General features: G+C 33.3%; 1 protein-coding gene across 1 annotated transcript in view; it reads right to left on the reverse strand.

Moving 5' to 3' along the window:
• The window catches only part of LOC119666173 (dmX-like protein 2), a 229,798-nt gene that overhangs the window by 29,360 nt on the left and 184,434 nt on the right, over window positions 1-16,004 (reverse strand). The window contains exon 16 of the mRNA XM_038075458.1: window positions 6,482-6,556. Coding sequence (XP_037931386.1) covers window positions 6,482-6,556 — 75 coding nt within the window. The remainder of the gene's footprint in view (window positions 1-6,481; window positions 6,557-16,004) is intronic.

Raw genomic sequence — 16,004 nt, forward strand, 5'->3', positions numbered from 1 at the left:
TAGGTTGATCTTTTATTTTAATGTCTTCTGCATTTAACATTATATAACCATTTAGGCCATTTTCACTAATTAGTGAATGTCGTTGTATAATACTTTTACAATTGTTCATAAAATATTAATTTTTTGTACTATAATCACAGTTTGATGATTACTGATTGGAAAAACATACAGTATATAAAATTTTTTTAAAAAGAATTTGAAATATACATTGTGGCAACGCCACGTTTATAAATTCTTACTTTCGTTAAAAAAAATAAACAAATGCAGTCTCTATCAGCTGTTTTGTACGTATTAGTAACAAAACACAATTTTTATTTTAATGTTTTTGTTAAATTTGTTTTTTTTCGTAAATTCAGGAATGGATTTTGTGATTAAATATATAAACCGCCATTATGCTGTCACGGATCGCGATAACGAGTATGTTTATTATTTAATCTTTGTGCGCACTTATTTATATTTAAATTTTAAATTTAGATAAAAACGGAGCGTCTGCAATTGGAGTGTTGCAGTAACAAAAAGAAAACACTAATGAAGTTTTTTGAGAATGAACATCTTAGTCTTCTGGTGTTAGCTGATTCTTTCGTCGGTAATGTCCGGAGTTCTGAGTTTTCATGTAGTCAAGTTATATGCTTTGCACTAGCCGCGTTTATCACCTTGATTATTGGCCTAACACCTAAGTCTTTATTGATTTCGTTGTTTGGTATATACCTATCAGCATTAACGATAGTTCTTAATATTTTTGATTGTTGCCTTTGAATAATTTAAATGTTGGATTTGGATGCAGTACCCCAAAGTTCGATGCTATATCGCATTAATGGCATAATTACCATTTTCTATACCATTACCATTTATTTATAAAAACAAAACAAAAAAAAGACTTTCAAGTCAAATGTTTTAGTAAAATAATTGGGCAACGGTATCGTCTGCAAAAAGAAGCATCAAGATATCATGTAAATCGTCAATGTTGCGGTATTTGTATTCCTTTCTAGGTCAGCAATAAACAATATAAAATGGAGAGGGCTGATTTTTTTTGCTGATTTTGATTTTTTTTGTTTCTAATTAATTCTTTGACAGAGCAGTGTTTAGACAATAGAATCCAATGCCCGTTTGATAAATAGTCCATAAGCAGAGTTGCTTTTTAAATATAGATGCATTTGTATTGTTGTTTGTAGTGAGAAAATATTGTCAGTACATGATTTTTTATTTCGAAACCCATTTTTTTATGTTGTTCCGCCCATGGCAAGAGGCGATCATATAGAATATGAGAGAAATTTTTTAAGATAGTGTTGCATAGAACAATGGGTTTTATAGTTTTCGTGGGAGTTAATATCACCTTTAATGTCAAACATAACAAAAACGGACCGTGACCAAGAATCTGGTGTGCTTCTATTTAGGAGAATATTGTTGAATAAAGATTGTAGGGTATAAATCCAGTGATTTGACAAGAACTCTGCCGTAAAAGACTCATCGCCTGGAGTCTTATTGCTTTTGATTTTTTTTATTGCTCTTTTCATTGCAATTATTGATATTTCCGAATCCAGCGATTCGAAAAAGTTTCCGGATAGTACATGTTCAAAGGTAGAACGAGGTAAATAAATTTGCTCGTAGAAGCTATTCCAAATAGAATTGGATATGAGGTTATTGATAAAAGATTTTCGATTGTACGATTTAACAAGATTTCAAAAGTCTTTCGAGCTTTTTATGTCAAAGAACTTATTTTTGACCTGATTTTCATATTTTGTTCTTTTTGCGGATAGCATTTTTTAATAATTCGCTTTTAGATGTACTGTTTTAGTTTCAGATGAAAAGCTCTGTCGCTTGTATGTTTTTAAGGCATAATAAGATTTTTCTTGTCACACTCCTAGCAAGTCTGATTGGTAGTAATACTTTTCATATTGTTTCTTTAACCAGGGGCAATATACATGAAACAAAGATACAAATTGACAAAGTCATTACCAAACATTTCGACGACAGCAAGAAAAATTACTACACATACCAACTGAAGAGTAGTAAAGGCCTTGTTGTAGTTATCAAAGGTATTGAGTCAAATATAGAACCCAATAAAATCACAAATGCCCTAAGCGAAAAAGCCTTTAGCGGTAGAGTAGTTGTAAATATAGTTAATAAAAATAAAATTCCACAACCTATGTTTAAAGTTGAACTTTACCCGGAAGCTTCTAAGCTTAAAGAAAATGTGACCATCCCATCTACAACCTGCAATACTTACTTCACCGGAAAATTAGCGTTGAGGAGCCCCACAAGCGAAATAGTCCAGTGCAATGCACAAACTGCCAAGAGTATGGCCAGACTAAGCCATATTGCACTCTTTGCACAATGTGCGTAGCATGTGGCGAACTTCACCGTAGTTCCTAATGCGATATATAAGCATTAAAGGACACCAAATCCAAAAAATGTAGCAACTGCAGTGGAAATCACACCGTAAACTACAGAGGCTGTCCTATTTAAAAATAACTGAAGCACAGGTTAGATCTGCATAAAGACACGTTGCTTAAGCCTACAAGAGGTAAACCCATCAAATTAGTTGCAGTACCCCAACCTTTAACTTTTTATTCTGTTACACCATGTGTTTCATATGCTAATGCTGTTAAATCTGACAAGCAACAAGCTCCTCCAGTTTAAAGTAATAGTTTCAAAATGATGATTTTCACTCTCACTCAGAGGTTAACTCAGTTTATGTCAAACTACGAGATAGTTAAAATGCAATGCCAATTAATGCAAATGTTTTTTTCTAATAAGTGAGTACTTTAAAAATTTGTACATGTACCCGAGAAAATGTGTATGTAATGCTTTGCTCAGAAACACATCTAACAAAAACATTTATTTTCTATTCCTGGTTATTTGTTCTATAAAACCAATCACCCAGATGGCAAAGCACATGGTGGTACAGATATTGTGATAAGAAGGAGTCTAAAACACAATTTTCTAGGTACATATGCTCATAATTATATGCAAGCCACATCAATATGCCTTAAACACAAAGAGAAAAATTCAACTTTATTGGCAGTTTACTGATGATATTTCTTAACTTTAGGTGAAAGATTTCTTGCAGCAGGACACTACAACGCTAAGCACACGTATTGGAGTTCACGGCTCTGTAATCCAAAGGGTAAACAGCTTTACAATTCCGTTCTAAATGGGATAAATGCACTAGACGTAATTTCTTCTAGGCAGCCAACATATTGGCCTGCTGGTAACAATAAAATACCAGACCTAATAGACTTCGCCGTAACCAAAGGCATAATCAGAAATTTTATCTCAACATACACAAGCTGCGATTTGTCTTCTGATTATTCTCCAGTTACATTTTGGTTACTTTATGCTCCTCAGTTACGAGATTGTTTCTACAGCCTTGCAAGTCCTAGAACAAACTGGCTCAAATATAAAAAGTACATTAGTTCAAACATACACAAAAATTAAAAAATAAAGTATAAATCTCACATTAAGGACGCAACATTGGTTTTAAACTCAATTCTGATTTCAGCAGCAGAAAACTCCACTCCTAAAGACAATAAAATTTACATATCCAATAAAGTATTTACAAATAGTGACATAGAAAACTTAATTTCACAAAAACGTAGGTTAAGGCGCGATTGGCAAAAATCTAGCGAAACACTTATTAAAGGAATCGAAAAGGAGACTTAGATCTGCATTATGTAAGGAAACCAAAGTCAGGCAATATAATTATATTCAAAACCTATGTCCAAATAGAAAAACCATTCATCCTTGTAGAATGCTAGCAAAGGTATAAATTCCGCCATAGAATTGGAGTCTCCAATAAGAAACTCTCTCGGAAACTGAAGAAAAATCTAACGTTTTTGCTAATTAACTTAAAGAGGTGTTCCAACTAAATCCTGCAACAGGACATTATGACTTTCCTACTCAGCATCTACATGCAATATCTATTGACATGCATATAACGGCCAATGATCTTGTTCAAATAATCACAAACAAGTTAGATTGCAAAGAGGCACCGGGATATGATTATATCTCACCCAACATGATAAAAAAATTTACCCCTTTTGGCTATAAATTTTATCACAAGACTTTTTAATGCCATTATTAAATTTGGCTTTTACCCAACAGAGTGGAAAACATTGATGATTATTATGATTCATAAATTAGGTAAAGATCCCACGCTTGCCTCTTCATACCGGCCAATAAGCTTACTACCATGCCACTCTTTGAAAGAACACTGCTTTTAAAGCTAAAACCATTCCTTGACGGTCAAAACCTAATACCCTCCCACCAGTTTGGTTTTAGAGAAAAATATGGAACTATTGAGCAAATGAATCGTATAACGAACGAAATAAGACACGCATTCGAGCTCAGAGAATATTGTTCTGCGGTATTTCTCGATGTTAAACAAGCATTTGATAAAGTGTGACTTAATGGGCTCCTATATAGGATACGCTGTTCATTACCTTCATATGTCCACTCAGTTTCAGAATCGTATCTGCATAACAGAAGCTTTAAAGTTAAATGAAAATCATATACTTCTAATAATTTCCCAATAGAAGCTGGTGTTCCACAAGGAAGTGTTCTTGGCTCTATCTTGTATGTACTTTACACATCCGATATCCCAATAAGGAGCTCAGTCGTCACCAGAACGTTTGTTGATGATACGACAATTTTATGTCGAAACAAAAACGTTGTGCTAACTTCAAACCAACCTTAATTTCACTTATTTTGGGTGGAGAAATGGTTGTCAAAATGGCGAATTAAAATTAATGAACTAAAATGTAGACACGTCATTTTTACCTTTAATCGAAGTATATCTCCAACAATTTTACTAAATAACATTCCCATACCACAAGCAGATAAATTAACGTACTTAGGTATTCACCTACACAGACTTGGCGCAAACATATTGAAGCCAAAAAAAATTCAGATGAAGCTCCAAGCCTCTAAGTTGCATTGGTTCATTAATAGCAGATTTTCACTATGAAGAGTATAAAATACTCTTGTATAACAGCATTATAAAACCAATATGGACTTATGGTATCCAGTTATTTGGCAATGCTAGTGCTTCAAATATGGAAATTATCCAAAGAGCTCAGTCAATAATACTGAGAACAATCACTGGTGCACCATGGTATATAAGGAATGAAAGTATTCACTGAGATCTACAAATTCCCCTAGTTAAAAATGAATTTGACAATATAAGAAAAAAATACAATAAAAGGCTGACAGAACATGTTAAGCTCCTAGCAAGAAATCTCGTACATCTATCCACTACTTCCCGTCTAAAAAGAGCTGACCGTCCAGCCATTAATTTTCAATACCACCTGATTAATAAACCACCTAACACTTATTCCAATGAAATTTAACCCATTGTTCTAAGTGAGGTTCGTGATATAAGGTTTACTTATTTTATTTTATTTTATACAGTGTATAGTTAAAATAAAAATGTGTAATATTATGGAATTAGTGATATGATTTTAAAACTTATTGTTGGGCTCATTGTAAGAGAAGATACAATAAATAAATGTATAAGTCTTTAAAAAAAAATATATCATATAAATATTGTCATTAAATTTTATTATTATAATTATGATTAGCTTATTATGTTTTTAGCAATCCTAAGAAGTGAATCGAGGACGACTCCTACTTAGGATGGAGTTATGAATGAAACCCGAACATTTCGACAAGCTCGAAATTTTCGAAACTCGAATTTTAATTTTAAGTTATAGTAGTTAAATTATATTAAGTAGAACTCGTGAATGATTGGAACAATTTCACCAGTCACAATTATATTGTAGTAATAAACATCTCACTCGCTCTCTTGGACTGGGAACAAGCAAACATAATTTACACGCAAGCGGTGTTCAAAGCATATATGCATGTTATGTTTTTAAGTATACCTGTGCTTTTTTTTCGTTTTGCATCTTTGCTTTATTTCGTTGTTGTCTAAACAACTTAGTTTTTTGTTTAAATTTTAAAATAAATGTGTACATTGTCTAATTGCATTATATTACTGAAGCTGGCTACAGGTATTGAATTCCTAAGTAAGGAAAATTATACTTATTAATGAAATAAGAAGGGCTTCAAGGTCGCAAAAATTAAATATTATAGAGACTTTCTTCGAAAAAAAAGCAACAAACTAGCATAATTTGGTGTATAGTTATAGTAAGTTACATAATATTAGTTTAAAAACTGTAAATATTATTTAACTTATAATAATGTTAATTATTTTAATATAAATAAGTTTTATTATAATTCATATTGAAGTTTTAATAAAGAATATAATTGATTCATGCAGTTTATGACTAGCTACATTGCACTCTCTTATAGGTTCTCGTACTGAAGTAATAATATAACGTGGTTGCAGCAGTATTTTGGAAATTGAATATTGAATGTTTCGCTTTGTTTTCTTAGTAAAAGTCTTTTTATTTCTAAATCTTTTAGTACATTTTTAAAATATGTTATTTTATTGCATAACTATACTTAAATGAAAACATACCTGATACGCAGGACTTTTTCTGCGGCAGCAAAGTGTCCCATATATTCACATTTTTGTTTTCTGAACTTTGTCCGGCTGGAAATAATTTAATTGTGGTTTATGTTTTTTTTATATTTGTAACATATAACCTATCTAAAGTTCATGTGGTTTTTAATAATTATTAAATAATAATAAATTTCAATAAATAAACAAAAAATGAGCTGTATTCTTACTTTTCACACAAAATGTAAAAATGTGATATTAATAGAATATATACTCTTAATATATACTCCTAGTGATATACGTTGGACTTAAGATAGAAAAATGAAATTCAATATAAAAAACACAAATACACTTTAATTCGTTAGAATCACTAAATTTAATTGTCTATGTTCAGAATACATCGTAAAAAAAACCAAATATGTATTTTAATTTCATTATATGTAAAACTGTAAATTATTTGCTATATGACAACGCTGCCAAGCACAAGCCTTCGTGCATTTTACTTAAACATAAAGTAGTACTTCGTTGATAGTCAAACGAAGGGGTCATGTTTAAAATCGTTGTCTTTTTTTAAGTTTGTGGTTGCTAAGATTAGCCCGTGTGCTATCAAGAAATCACCCGTGCGCGCATTAATAACTTTATTAGACTCAATCGTACAGTCTAGTATAATGATCTATTATATAATCACATCAAAGCTACAAATTAATTGACCTTAGACGTCAAGAGAATCAGTTTAAATATAAATATATAGAAAATATAAAGATGGGTTAACAGGACCTAGTTACTGTTCCATTTTCCCTGCAGAGAGTGGAAAGGAATACTCCGCGGTTAGGATTGCCTGTCGTAAGAGGCGACTAAAATCCCCCAGTGCCACTCTGCCACTAATGTAGGAAGTGCAAATGGTAGTGAGTGAGATCCGCACTCGCGACATCTGACCAGAGATGAACCGATCTGGTACTACGGGGGTCACAACAACATTTTATGCCTCCACGACAAAAAATGCTATGTAAAATAACAAAGGTACTTGGTTACTGTTCCATTATCTGGATGTTCATCTAAGTGATATGCAACAAAAAATTGCTTTCACAGTGGCTAATTCAGTTCTTTAATAAAAACAATTTCGTTTTTGCATGCAACAGAAGAGTAGATAATATACAAGATAAGTCGATCGAAAATCCCAATATCTAATTTTTGCATAACTGAATGTTTTTCCAATCGGTATCGCAAAGCTGAGGAAACCATACGAAACCTACGTTGGGTATCATATCGAACATCCAAATGTAGAATACGAACGTTGTTATGAGAAATAAAAAATGTAGAATACGAACGTTGTTATGAGAAGTAAAAATGTGGTAATAGAAAAAAGCTAGTGCCAAGAGAGCAACGATGCTGGGAGGTCCAAACCGAACTTGGAACACAAAATTTTTCTAAGTTTATTATTTTGTCAATATTAGCTAAATTAAAGCTTTTTCTTGAAATAAGAAATATTATTTAGATAGAAAATTCAATAATATTTTATTTGGTATGTACCTCATAATTGTATGTTGTGCAATAGCTGAGATATTCACAAAATAAAAAAACCAAATTTTTAAAGAAAACTGACTCTTTTTACTTAACAAATTATTACAAAACAACTAAGTGTTCGATGGACCTGCACACACATGCGTTTGAAAGGCAATAAGGCTTTCAAATAAAGTAAAAATCAGAAAAATCGTATGCGTGGAATTCGCACAAAAACATGTTAAAAATTAATGTCTTATCTCCCTCCAGATGACACATTTGAAAAAAACAACAACGTAAAATGATCAGAAACACATCACGAAATATAATTTTAAATCGTCAACCGATGATTTTATATTTATCATAAAAATATGATAAAAAATAACCTTTTTTTCTACCTTAATTTACTCTAACAAACATATCATCGCGTGCAAAAGCCCGATGGCAATAACGATATTTTCCTTTAAAGACAAATATATTACCTTTCCAAAATGATCACAATCAAGAAAATCGTATGCACAGTTTTTCCATATTATTTTTTCAAAAATTGATCATTTTTGATCAAAAATCCAATTATTTGATAAAAAACGTATACCTCCACAGCGCCATATACGGCGTAGAAGCAAAGCAGGACACTAACGACAATAAAACAAACTTTCAATTGCAAAAAAAATCAGAAAAATCGCATTATTCTTCGAACAAGGCAATGCAATCAAATATGAAAATTATTATTTCTCTTAAAACAATCATTTGAGAAAAAAAGAAGGATGACAAATGATAAAAAAATATATTACTAAGCAATATATTTAATAATATCAACTGAATATTTAATTCATATCATACAAATTTCATGAAAAAATATTGAAATTTTTTTTTGAAGTTACATATTTTTACAATCAAATATCTTACCGTGCAAAACTCCAATCGGGATAATCTATATGTCTATATGTCTATGAATTAAATATTAAGTTGATATTATTAAGTAATTGCTTAGTAATATATTTTTTAACATTTATTATTTTGTGTGTAGAGAAGTCCATATTTTTTGGTACCATTTAAATACCGTAAAATTCGCTTTGCAGCTCTACAGTGCTCCTCATTGTAGTTTGTATTAAACTGGCTCATGTAGTTTACTGCAAATACTATGTCTGGTCTTGTTGTAACTGCTAGGTACAAAAGGGCTTCTATTAGCTTTTGATAGGGGTACCTAGCCATGACTTCTTCATCAATGTCATTTGGTTTTTCAGTTTTAAAGTTTGTCTTTATGGGAGATTTTGCTGGTTTATATTCAACCATATTGAAACGTTCTTATAATTTTTGAATATAGGCTTGTTGTGTCAAAATAATTTGATGTCACAACGTTTTACTGGAGCAATATCTTTCATCTCGAAAGATTCGCTTAATGCATGTTTTGTGCTTTTGAGCCACATGCTGTTGTTTAATGCTAGTAATAAATCATCTACAAATATGATAATTATTAATAATTGTTTACCTTTTTGTTCGATAAAAAGACATGGATTTTGCATTGAAGCTTTTAAAGCAAGTTGTTTCAATTTAGTTGCAGAGTAAATATATATGGTAGAGTAAATTAAGGTAAAAAAAAGGTTATTTTTTATCATATTTTTATGATAAATATAAAATCATCGGTTGACGATTTAAAATTATATTTCGTGATGTGTTTCTGATCATTTTACGTTGTTGTTTTTTTCAAATGTGTCATCTGGAGGGAGATAAGACATTGATTTTTAACATGTTTTTGTGCGAATTCCACGCATACGATTTTTCTGATTTTTACTTTATTTGAAAGCCTTATTGCCTTTCAAACGCATGTGCGTGCAGGTCCATCGAACACTTAGTTGTTTTTTAATAATTTGTTAAGTAAAAGGTGTCAGTTTTTTTTAAAATTTGGTTTTTTTATTATGTGAATATTTCAGCTATTGCACAACATACAATTATGAGTTACATAACACTTCGTTCAATAATGTGTGTGACTAACTAATTAAAACACATTTTTTTGCCAAAATTCGTTTTTATTCATCAACATAGTCCCCTTTTAGGGAGATACAATCATTCCAACGCTTTTGCAATCTTTCGATACAGCCTTTGTAAAACGATTTTTCTTTGCCTTCAAAATAGGCGTTTGTTTCGGCGATTACTTCATCATTTGAGCCAAATCTCTTACCACGGAGCATCTTTTTGTGGTCTGCGAAGAGCCAGTAGTCGCTGGGGGCCAGATCTGGAGAATATGGTGGGTGCGGCAGCAATTCGTAGCTCAATTCGTTTAATTTTGCCATCGTTTTCATCGACTTGTGGCACGGTGCATTGTCTTGGTGGAACAAAACTGTTTTGTTCGCGATATGAGGCCGTTTCTTTGCGATTTCGTCTTTCAAACACTCCAATAACGCTATATAATAGTCGCTGTTGATGGTCTCCCCCTTCTGGAGATAGTCGATAAATATTATTCCATGCTCATCCCAAAATACAGATGCCATAACCTTGTCAGCCAACTGCTGCCTCTTTGGTCGCTTTGGACGGCTTTCACCGGCTGCATGCCACTTAGCAGACTGCCGATTTGACTCTGGAGTGAAATGGTGGATCCATGTTTCATTCATCGTGATGTACCGACGCAAAAACTCCAACTTATTGCGCGTAAACATGTCCAAACAGCTCTTTGAATCATCGATTCGTTGTTATTTTTGCTCCGGTGTGAGCAAACGCGGCACCCATTTGGAAAACACCTTTTTCATACCCAAATGTTAGTGTATTATGGTGTGTAAATTATTTTATTACCAATTATCAATTATTTATTTCTTTATTAAATATATGTTTTACACTGCAGAGCCAAAATTGAACTGACTCTTTCATATGTGAGGGAGCTTTTTACAACACTCTCACCTGAGAGCTTTTAAACATAATTCATCGGATATTTTTATTTAAACATAGAAGTGTGACTGATTACGTGTTAACTCCTCCCTCGCTAAGTAAGAGTCGTCCTCGGTCTCTTTTTGCGTTGAATACAATAAGTTAGCAATTATTGGAATATTTAACAAAATATATAAAACAAAAATATGTTATTATTAAAAAATATAACAATAGTTAGATAACAATATATTAAATATAACAATAGTTAAATATAAACAATAGTTTAACAATAGTTAAAATCATACAATTGTGTAAAAGAGAACACTCTTAGAACATTAGTATTGTGAATGCATCAGCTCGCTTCGCCCTTGCAAACCACTACAGAATATTACCTGAGGTTGTCCTTATGGACCACCCTTCCCTTTATGAGGACAGATGATCCTAGGTCTGCTTCCACCTTTCCTTCGACGCACAATGGAGTTATTTTGTTTCCCAGTCTTCTATTTGTTTTGACGAAAACTGTTTCGCCCACTTGAAAGGTTCTATTCTGCCTCGCTTTATTATGCTGTTTTAGCTGGTTTTCTTGGGCTTCTCTAATTTTGCTCTCTATTTCCTGTTGTAGTTCAGGTGTAGCTGAATGAAGAATATCTATGGGTTTCTTTTTGGTTGTGGTGTGAATTGACCCATTGTATGCTATGGTTGCCTGTATAATAAGTTCGACTGTGTCGTCAATTTTCCTATCTATTTTCAGGCACCTAGCAATTTCTATTAATGTGTAAGGGAGGAGCGTTAGCTAACGTCACATTAAAGGTATTTGTCAATGTAGACCTGATGGTTTCCGAATTTAGTGACTTTTCATTGTCACAAAAAATTGTTTTTGTTTTTGGAAAGATATTCATCAATTGTAAAATTGGAATTTTCACATCCACAATTGTTCGTGAAGCAATGGGTTGCACTATAGCAAACTTCGAAAACTTATCTATACATGTGAGAAAATATTTTCCATCTGTGGAAAATATATCTACATGAAGAATTTGACCAACATATGATGGAATCGGGGTTTCGCCGATTAGTTGTTTTTTTTGATGTCTGTTGTATTTACCCTTTGAGCAGGTTTTGCAATTTGCAACGATTTCGTTGGCCAATTTTGTCATTTTTGGGAAAAAATATTCGCGCAAGATCTGCTTAACATTTTCCTGTGCGGCCCTGTGCGCCCTATTGTGTTCTATTGTTACTATGTCCCGTTGATCGTTTTTATCGTATATGTCCATGACGAAATGCTTGGAGTACCAAAATTTTGTAGACGGAAACGCCTTGACGAGCTCATTCTGGATACAAGCAATAATGGGTAGCTCACAGTAAATTGCATTTACTACGTCAGGTTTTATTGCTTCTCTAACACTCTCCAATAGTTCTTCTTCATTGAAAAAATTGATCAAGTGTCTAGTTTTTTCGCGGAAGATTATAAAAGTACGAGTCGATGTCACATTTGCTCGTTCAATGACGATTTGGTTTCTGAAACAATTCACTGGCTTATCAGTCGCTTCAATTGCATAAGACATTGATAATTCGCTGTGGATGGTGGCTGCTTCAGAATTAGGCATATTTTCAAGCGCATGAATGTTCTGCCGTGATAGCGCATCGGCTACGTAGTTTTCTTTTCCTGGCTTATAAAGAATTTGGGCATTATGTTCATCTATGAACGCTTTCCACCGCTTAATTTTCGCGTTGGGGTTTCGGTCTGAAACCGCAAACGACAGAGGTTGATGATCAGTAAAAATATTTAAATTTTTAACACCATATAGATAATTTCTGAGATTCTTTAGAGCCCAAACAATTGCGAGTAATTCCCTTTCATTGGTAGCGAAATTCATTTCGTTGTCTTTCAAGGTCCTCGATATTATAGTTATCGGCTTCCCGCTTTATGATAGTACAGCGCCTAATCCTAAAGATGACGCATCCGTTGTTAGGTCGAATGGTTTTCCATAATCTGGATGCTGGAGCAAGACGTCTTCCGACATCAAGATTTTCTTGAGCTTGTTGAAAGCTTGACGCTGACTGTTGTTTAGCTCTATTTGTTTTTTCTTCGATTGGTGAGTGCTAACTCTACCATTTTCGCCCTTAAAGATATCTGTAAGTGGCCTGGCTATTGAGGCGAAGTTTCTTATAAAGCATCTGTAATAGCTCGCTAAGCCCATAAATGACCTGACATTAAATAATGTCGTTGGCTCAGTATAGTTTCGAATTGCCTCTATTTTACTTGGGCTTGTTCGAATACCCTCTCCAGTTACCGTAAAACCTAAGTACTCAACGCTTTCCTTAAAGAAATGGGACTTCTCCCGTGAAATCCTCATATTGGCTTCGTTCAACTTCCTCAAGACCCACGCTATGTGTTTAATGTGATCTTCTTCTGTTTTTGAAAATACGATAACGTCGTCGACGTAAACGTGACATGTCTTTCCAATTTGGTCTCAAAGCACGTCATCAATAGCCCTTTAAAATACGCTGGGTGCGTTCTTCAAGCCAAATGGTAGCCTACAAAATTCATATTTTCCGCTGTTGACTGAAAAAGCAGTTTTCTCGCGATCTCTTTCTGCCAAAACTATTTGGTGAAAGCCAGATTTTAAATCGAGAGTTGTAAAATATTTTGCTTTTCCTAAGTTGGCGAGTATCACCATCACGTTAGGGATGGGATATTTATCGTCTATCGTTTTTTGATTTAATTTTCTGAAATCAATTACAAGACGATTTTTTGTGTTGCCAAGTTCATCAACTCCCTTTTTGTCAACAACCCATATTGGATTATTGTATGGCGATCTAGATGGTCTAATTATACCATTTCTTAGCAAGTCACGAACTTCTTTATTCACAAAATCTGCTACGCCCATAGGATAAGGATATAGTTTCGAATAAATGGGATCGTCACACTCAGTTCGAATGGTAGCTACAATATTTGTGTTGAACGGAAGTAATTCGTCAGGATCAGCAAATACCGTTTGTTCACTTTTCAATAATTTTTGAAATTTTCGTTAACTTTTTCTGGAATTTTAATATCCTCAATTCGAGTGAAATTTACATTCGCACATTTTAAAAACTGGATCGGTTCTGATCCCGTATTATACTTCAAATTTTTATTTTTAAAATCTATTTTTGCATCGATTTGTGTTAACAAATCGAGGCCGATGATTCCATCAAATTTTGTAAGATCGGGTAATATAAAAAAGGTGCTATTAATATTAAACAGGTTCACGAAGCATTTATCCTTGATTTCATTAAAACCATGTATTGATTTTACTATGAAAGTGTTGCTTACTGGTTTTGTATATCTTAACTCTTTAAGAGGTTTAATGTAATTCTTTGACACACCGGTGTCAATCAGCAGTTTTATAATTTTCCCTGCAATATTCCGCTCTATGAATGGTAGCAGGGAGTTTCCACTAAAAAATTAACATGGTCAAAACTATCAGTATCGTCATCAATTTCTACTAGTGATTCTTCGGCTAGTTCCTCGTATTTCCTCATTTCTTGTGTTTGAGAAATGCTTTCGTGTGGCATAAAATTCACTCTCTGCATTTTTTGTCCTGTTAATCTTTCAGAGTCATTTCTTCTTTTCATATTTTGATCCTTATATTGAACCCCGAAAATAGTGTTGTTGTATTTCTCTGACGTATTATAATTACTCCTTTGAGTTTTGGCATTGTTCCAGTGTCTCGTCCTAGATGAGGTTGGATCTACCTCCATTTTTTCAACTTGTCTTTTTTCAGCATTTTGTCTTATAAAATATGGATTTTTGTTTTGATTATCAACTTGATTACTTTTAACGTAATTGCTTACCTGACTATATCTGCCCATACTTCTTTCATTATTTTGAAGCCTTTGTTCAGTTCTGTGAGCTTCATCTTCCAGACTCCTCGCGAAGTTGGATGCGAATTTATAACGCTCATGGTTTGCCTCAACTTCTTGTGCCAGAGCTAATGCTGCGGGTAAATTGGTTGGCTGTGCCGAGAAAAGAATGTTGCTTAAGGCTCTTTTTGTACCTGAAATAAATATGCGCAACGCGTCCATTCTGTATTTTTCATTTAAGGATGCTGCCAAGGTTCCATCATAAGTCATAATTACTTTGTTGGTAAGCAAAGTCAATTTTTGTTCCACTTGTTCATAGAATTGTTAAAGAGTCAGGTTACCCTGACGTAGGGTAGACAGCTCCTGTTCGATTAGGTAAATAGGCCGCTTATCAGCGTATGTGAAGACGTGCTATTATAGCTTTAAAATTGAGAACAGTGTTAAAGGATGCTAAAACCATGCCTGCCGATCCTTTTATTTTATTTCGTATAATGGCAACTGCCTGGTAATGTTTCGAGCTCCCATTATGGTTTTGAAATAATTTATAAGCAACGTGAGCCGCTTGTCGCCATGACACGTAAGTTTCTTGCCTGCCCTCAAAGTCAGGCAGAGATTTGACAATGTCAAGTAATTCTTCACATCTTATTCCACTGATTATCCTTGTTTCCTCATAGATTTCTACATCCGGGGTATTTACTGTAACTTTATTTAGACGTTTACTTAACTCATTTTTCAAAGATTTGCCTCTGTGAGGCAAGAGCACCACTAACGGCAGCCTCAATTACGGCTTTCAGCTGGTCTTCATTCATTTTTTCACTATGAACAACTCTATGGCGTTCCTGTATATGTTTAAGTTTCTATTGCAGAGCCGCTATTGGTAATAGGTTTCTAATAAAGAGTTTGCAAGGGAGGGCTATCGCAACAATAATAATACAAAAATAATATTATTTCAAAAAATTTATTTAATTCTAGCAATACAATTGTAAATTTAAATATCTTAAATATCTAAGAATAATATAAAAAAAATTCTCCTGTTGTCGCGAAAGTGACTGGTCGCGCCCTGAGTTCCTCCAAATGTTATATTATGTTTTGTTCGTATTACAACTGTGTACCTTTTGAAACCACCAGCACACTTCAATTATTTTCTTTTAAATTGTTTATATGTTGATTACTTTAAATATTTTTTGTCTTTATTTTAAATCACCTCTCAGCTGCACGTTTGCAATGTTTTTTTTGTTTGTAATAAAAAAATTGTTTGTTGTTTTAAAATGCAAAAAAAAGTAAAGTTAATGCAAATGTTTCTTTCTTCGTGGACAGTTCCCAATGTACAACAATT

The sequence above is a fragment of the Teleopsis dalmanni genome, chromosome 1 (genome assembly GCF_002237135.1).
Source record: "Teleopsis dalmanni isolate 2A chromosome 1, ASM223713v2, whole genome shotgun sequence".
NCBI lineage: Eukaryota > Metazoa > Arthropoda > Insecta > Diptera > Diopsidae > Teleopsis > Teleopsis dalmanni.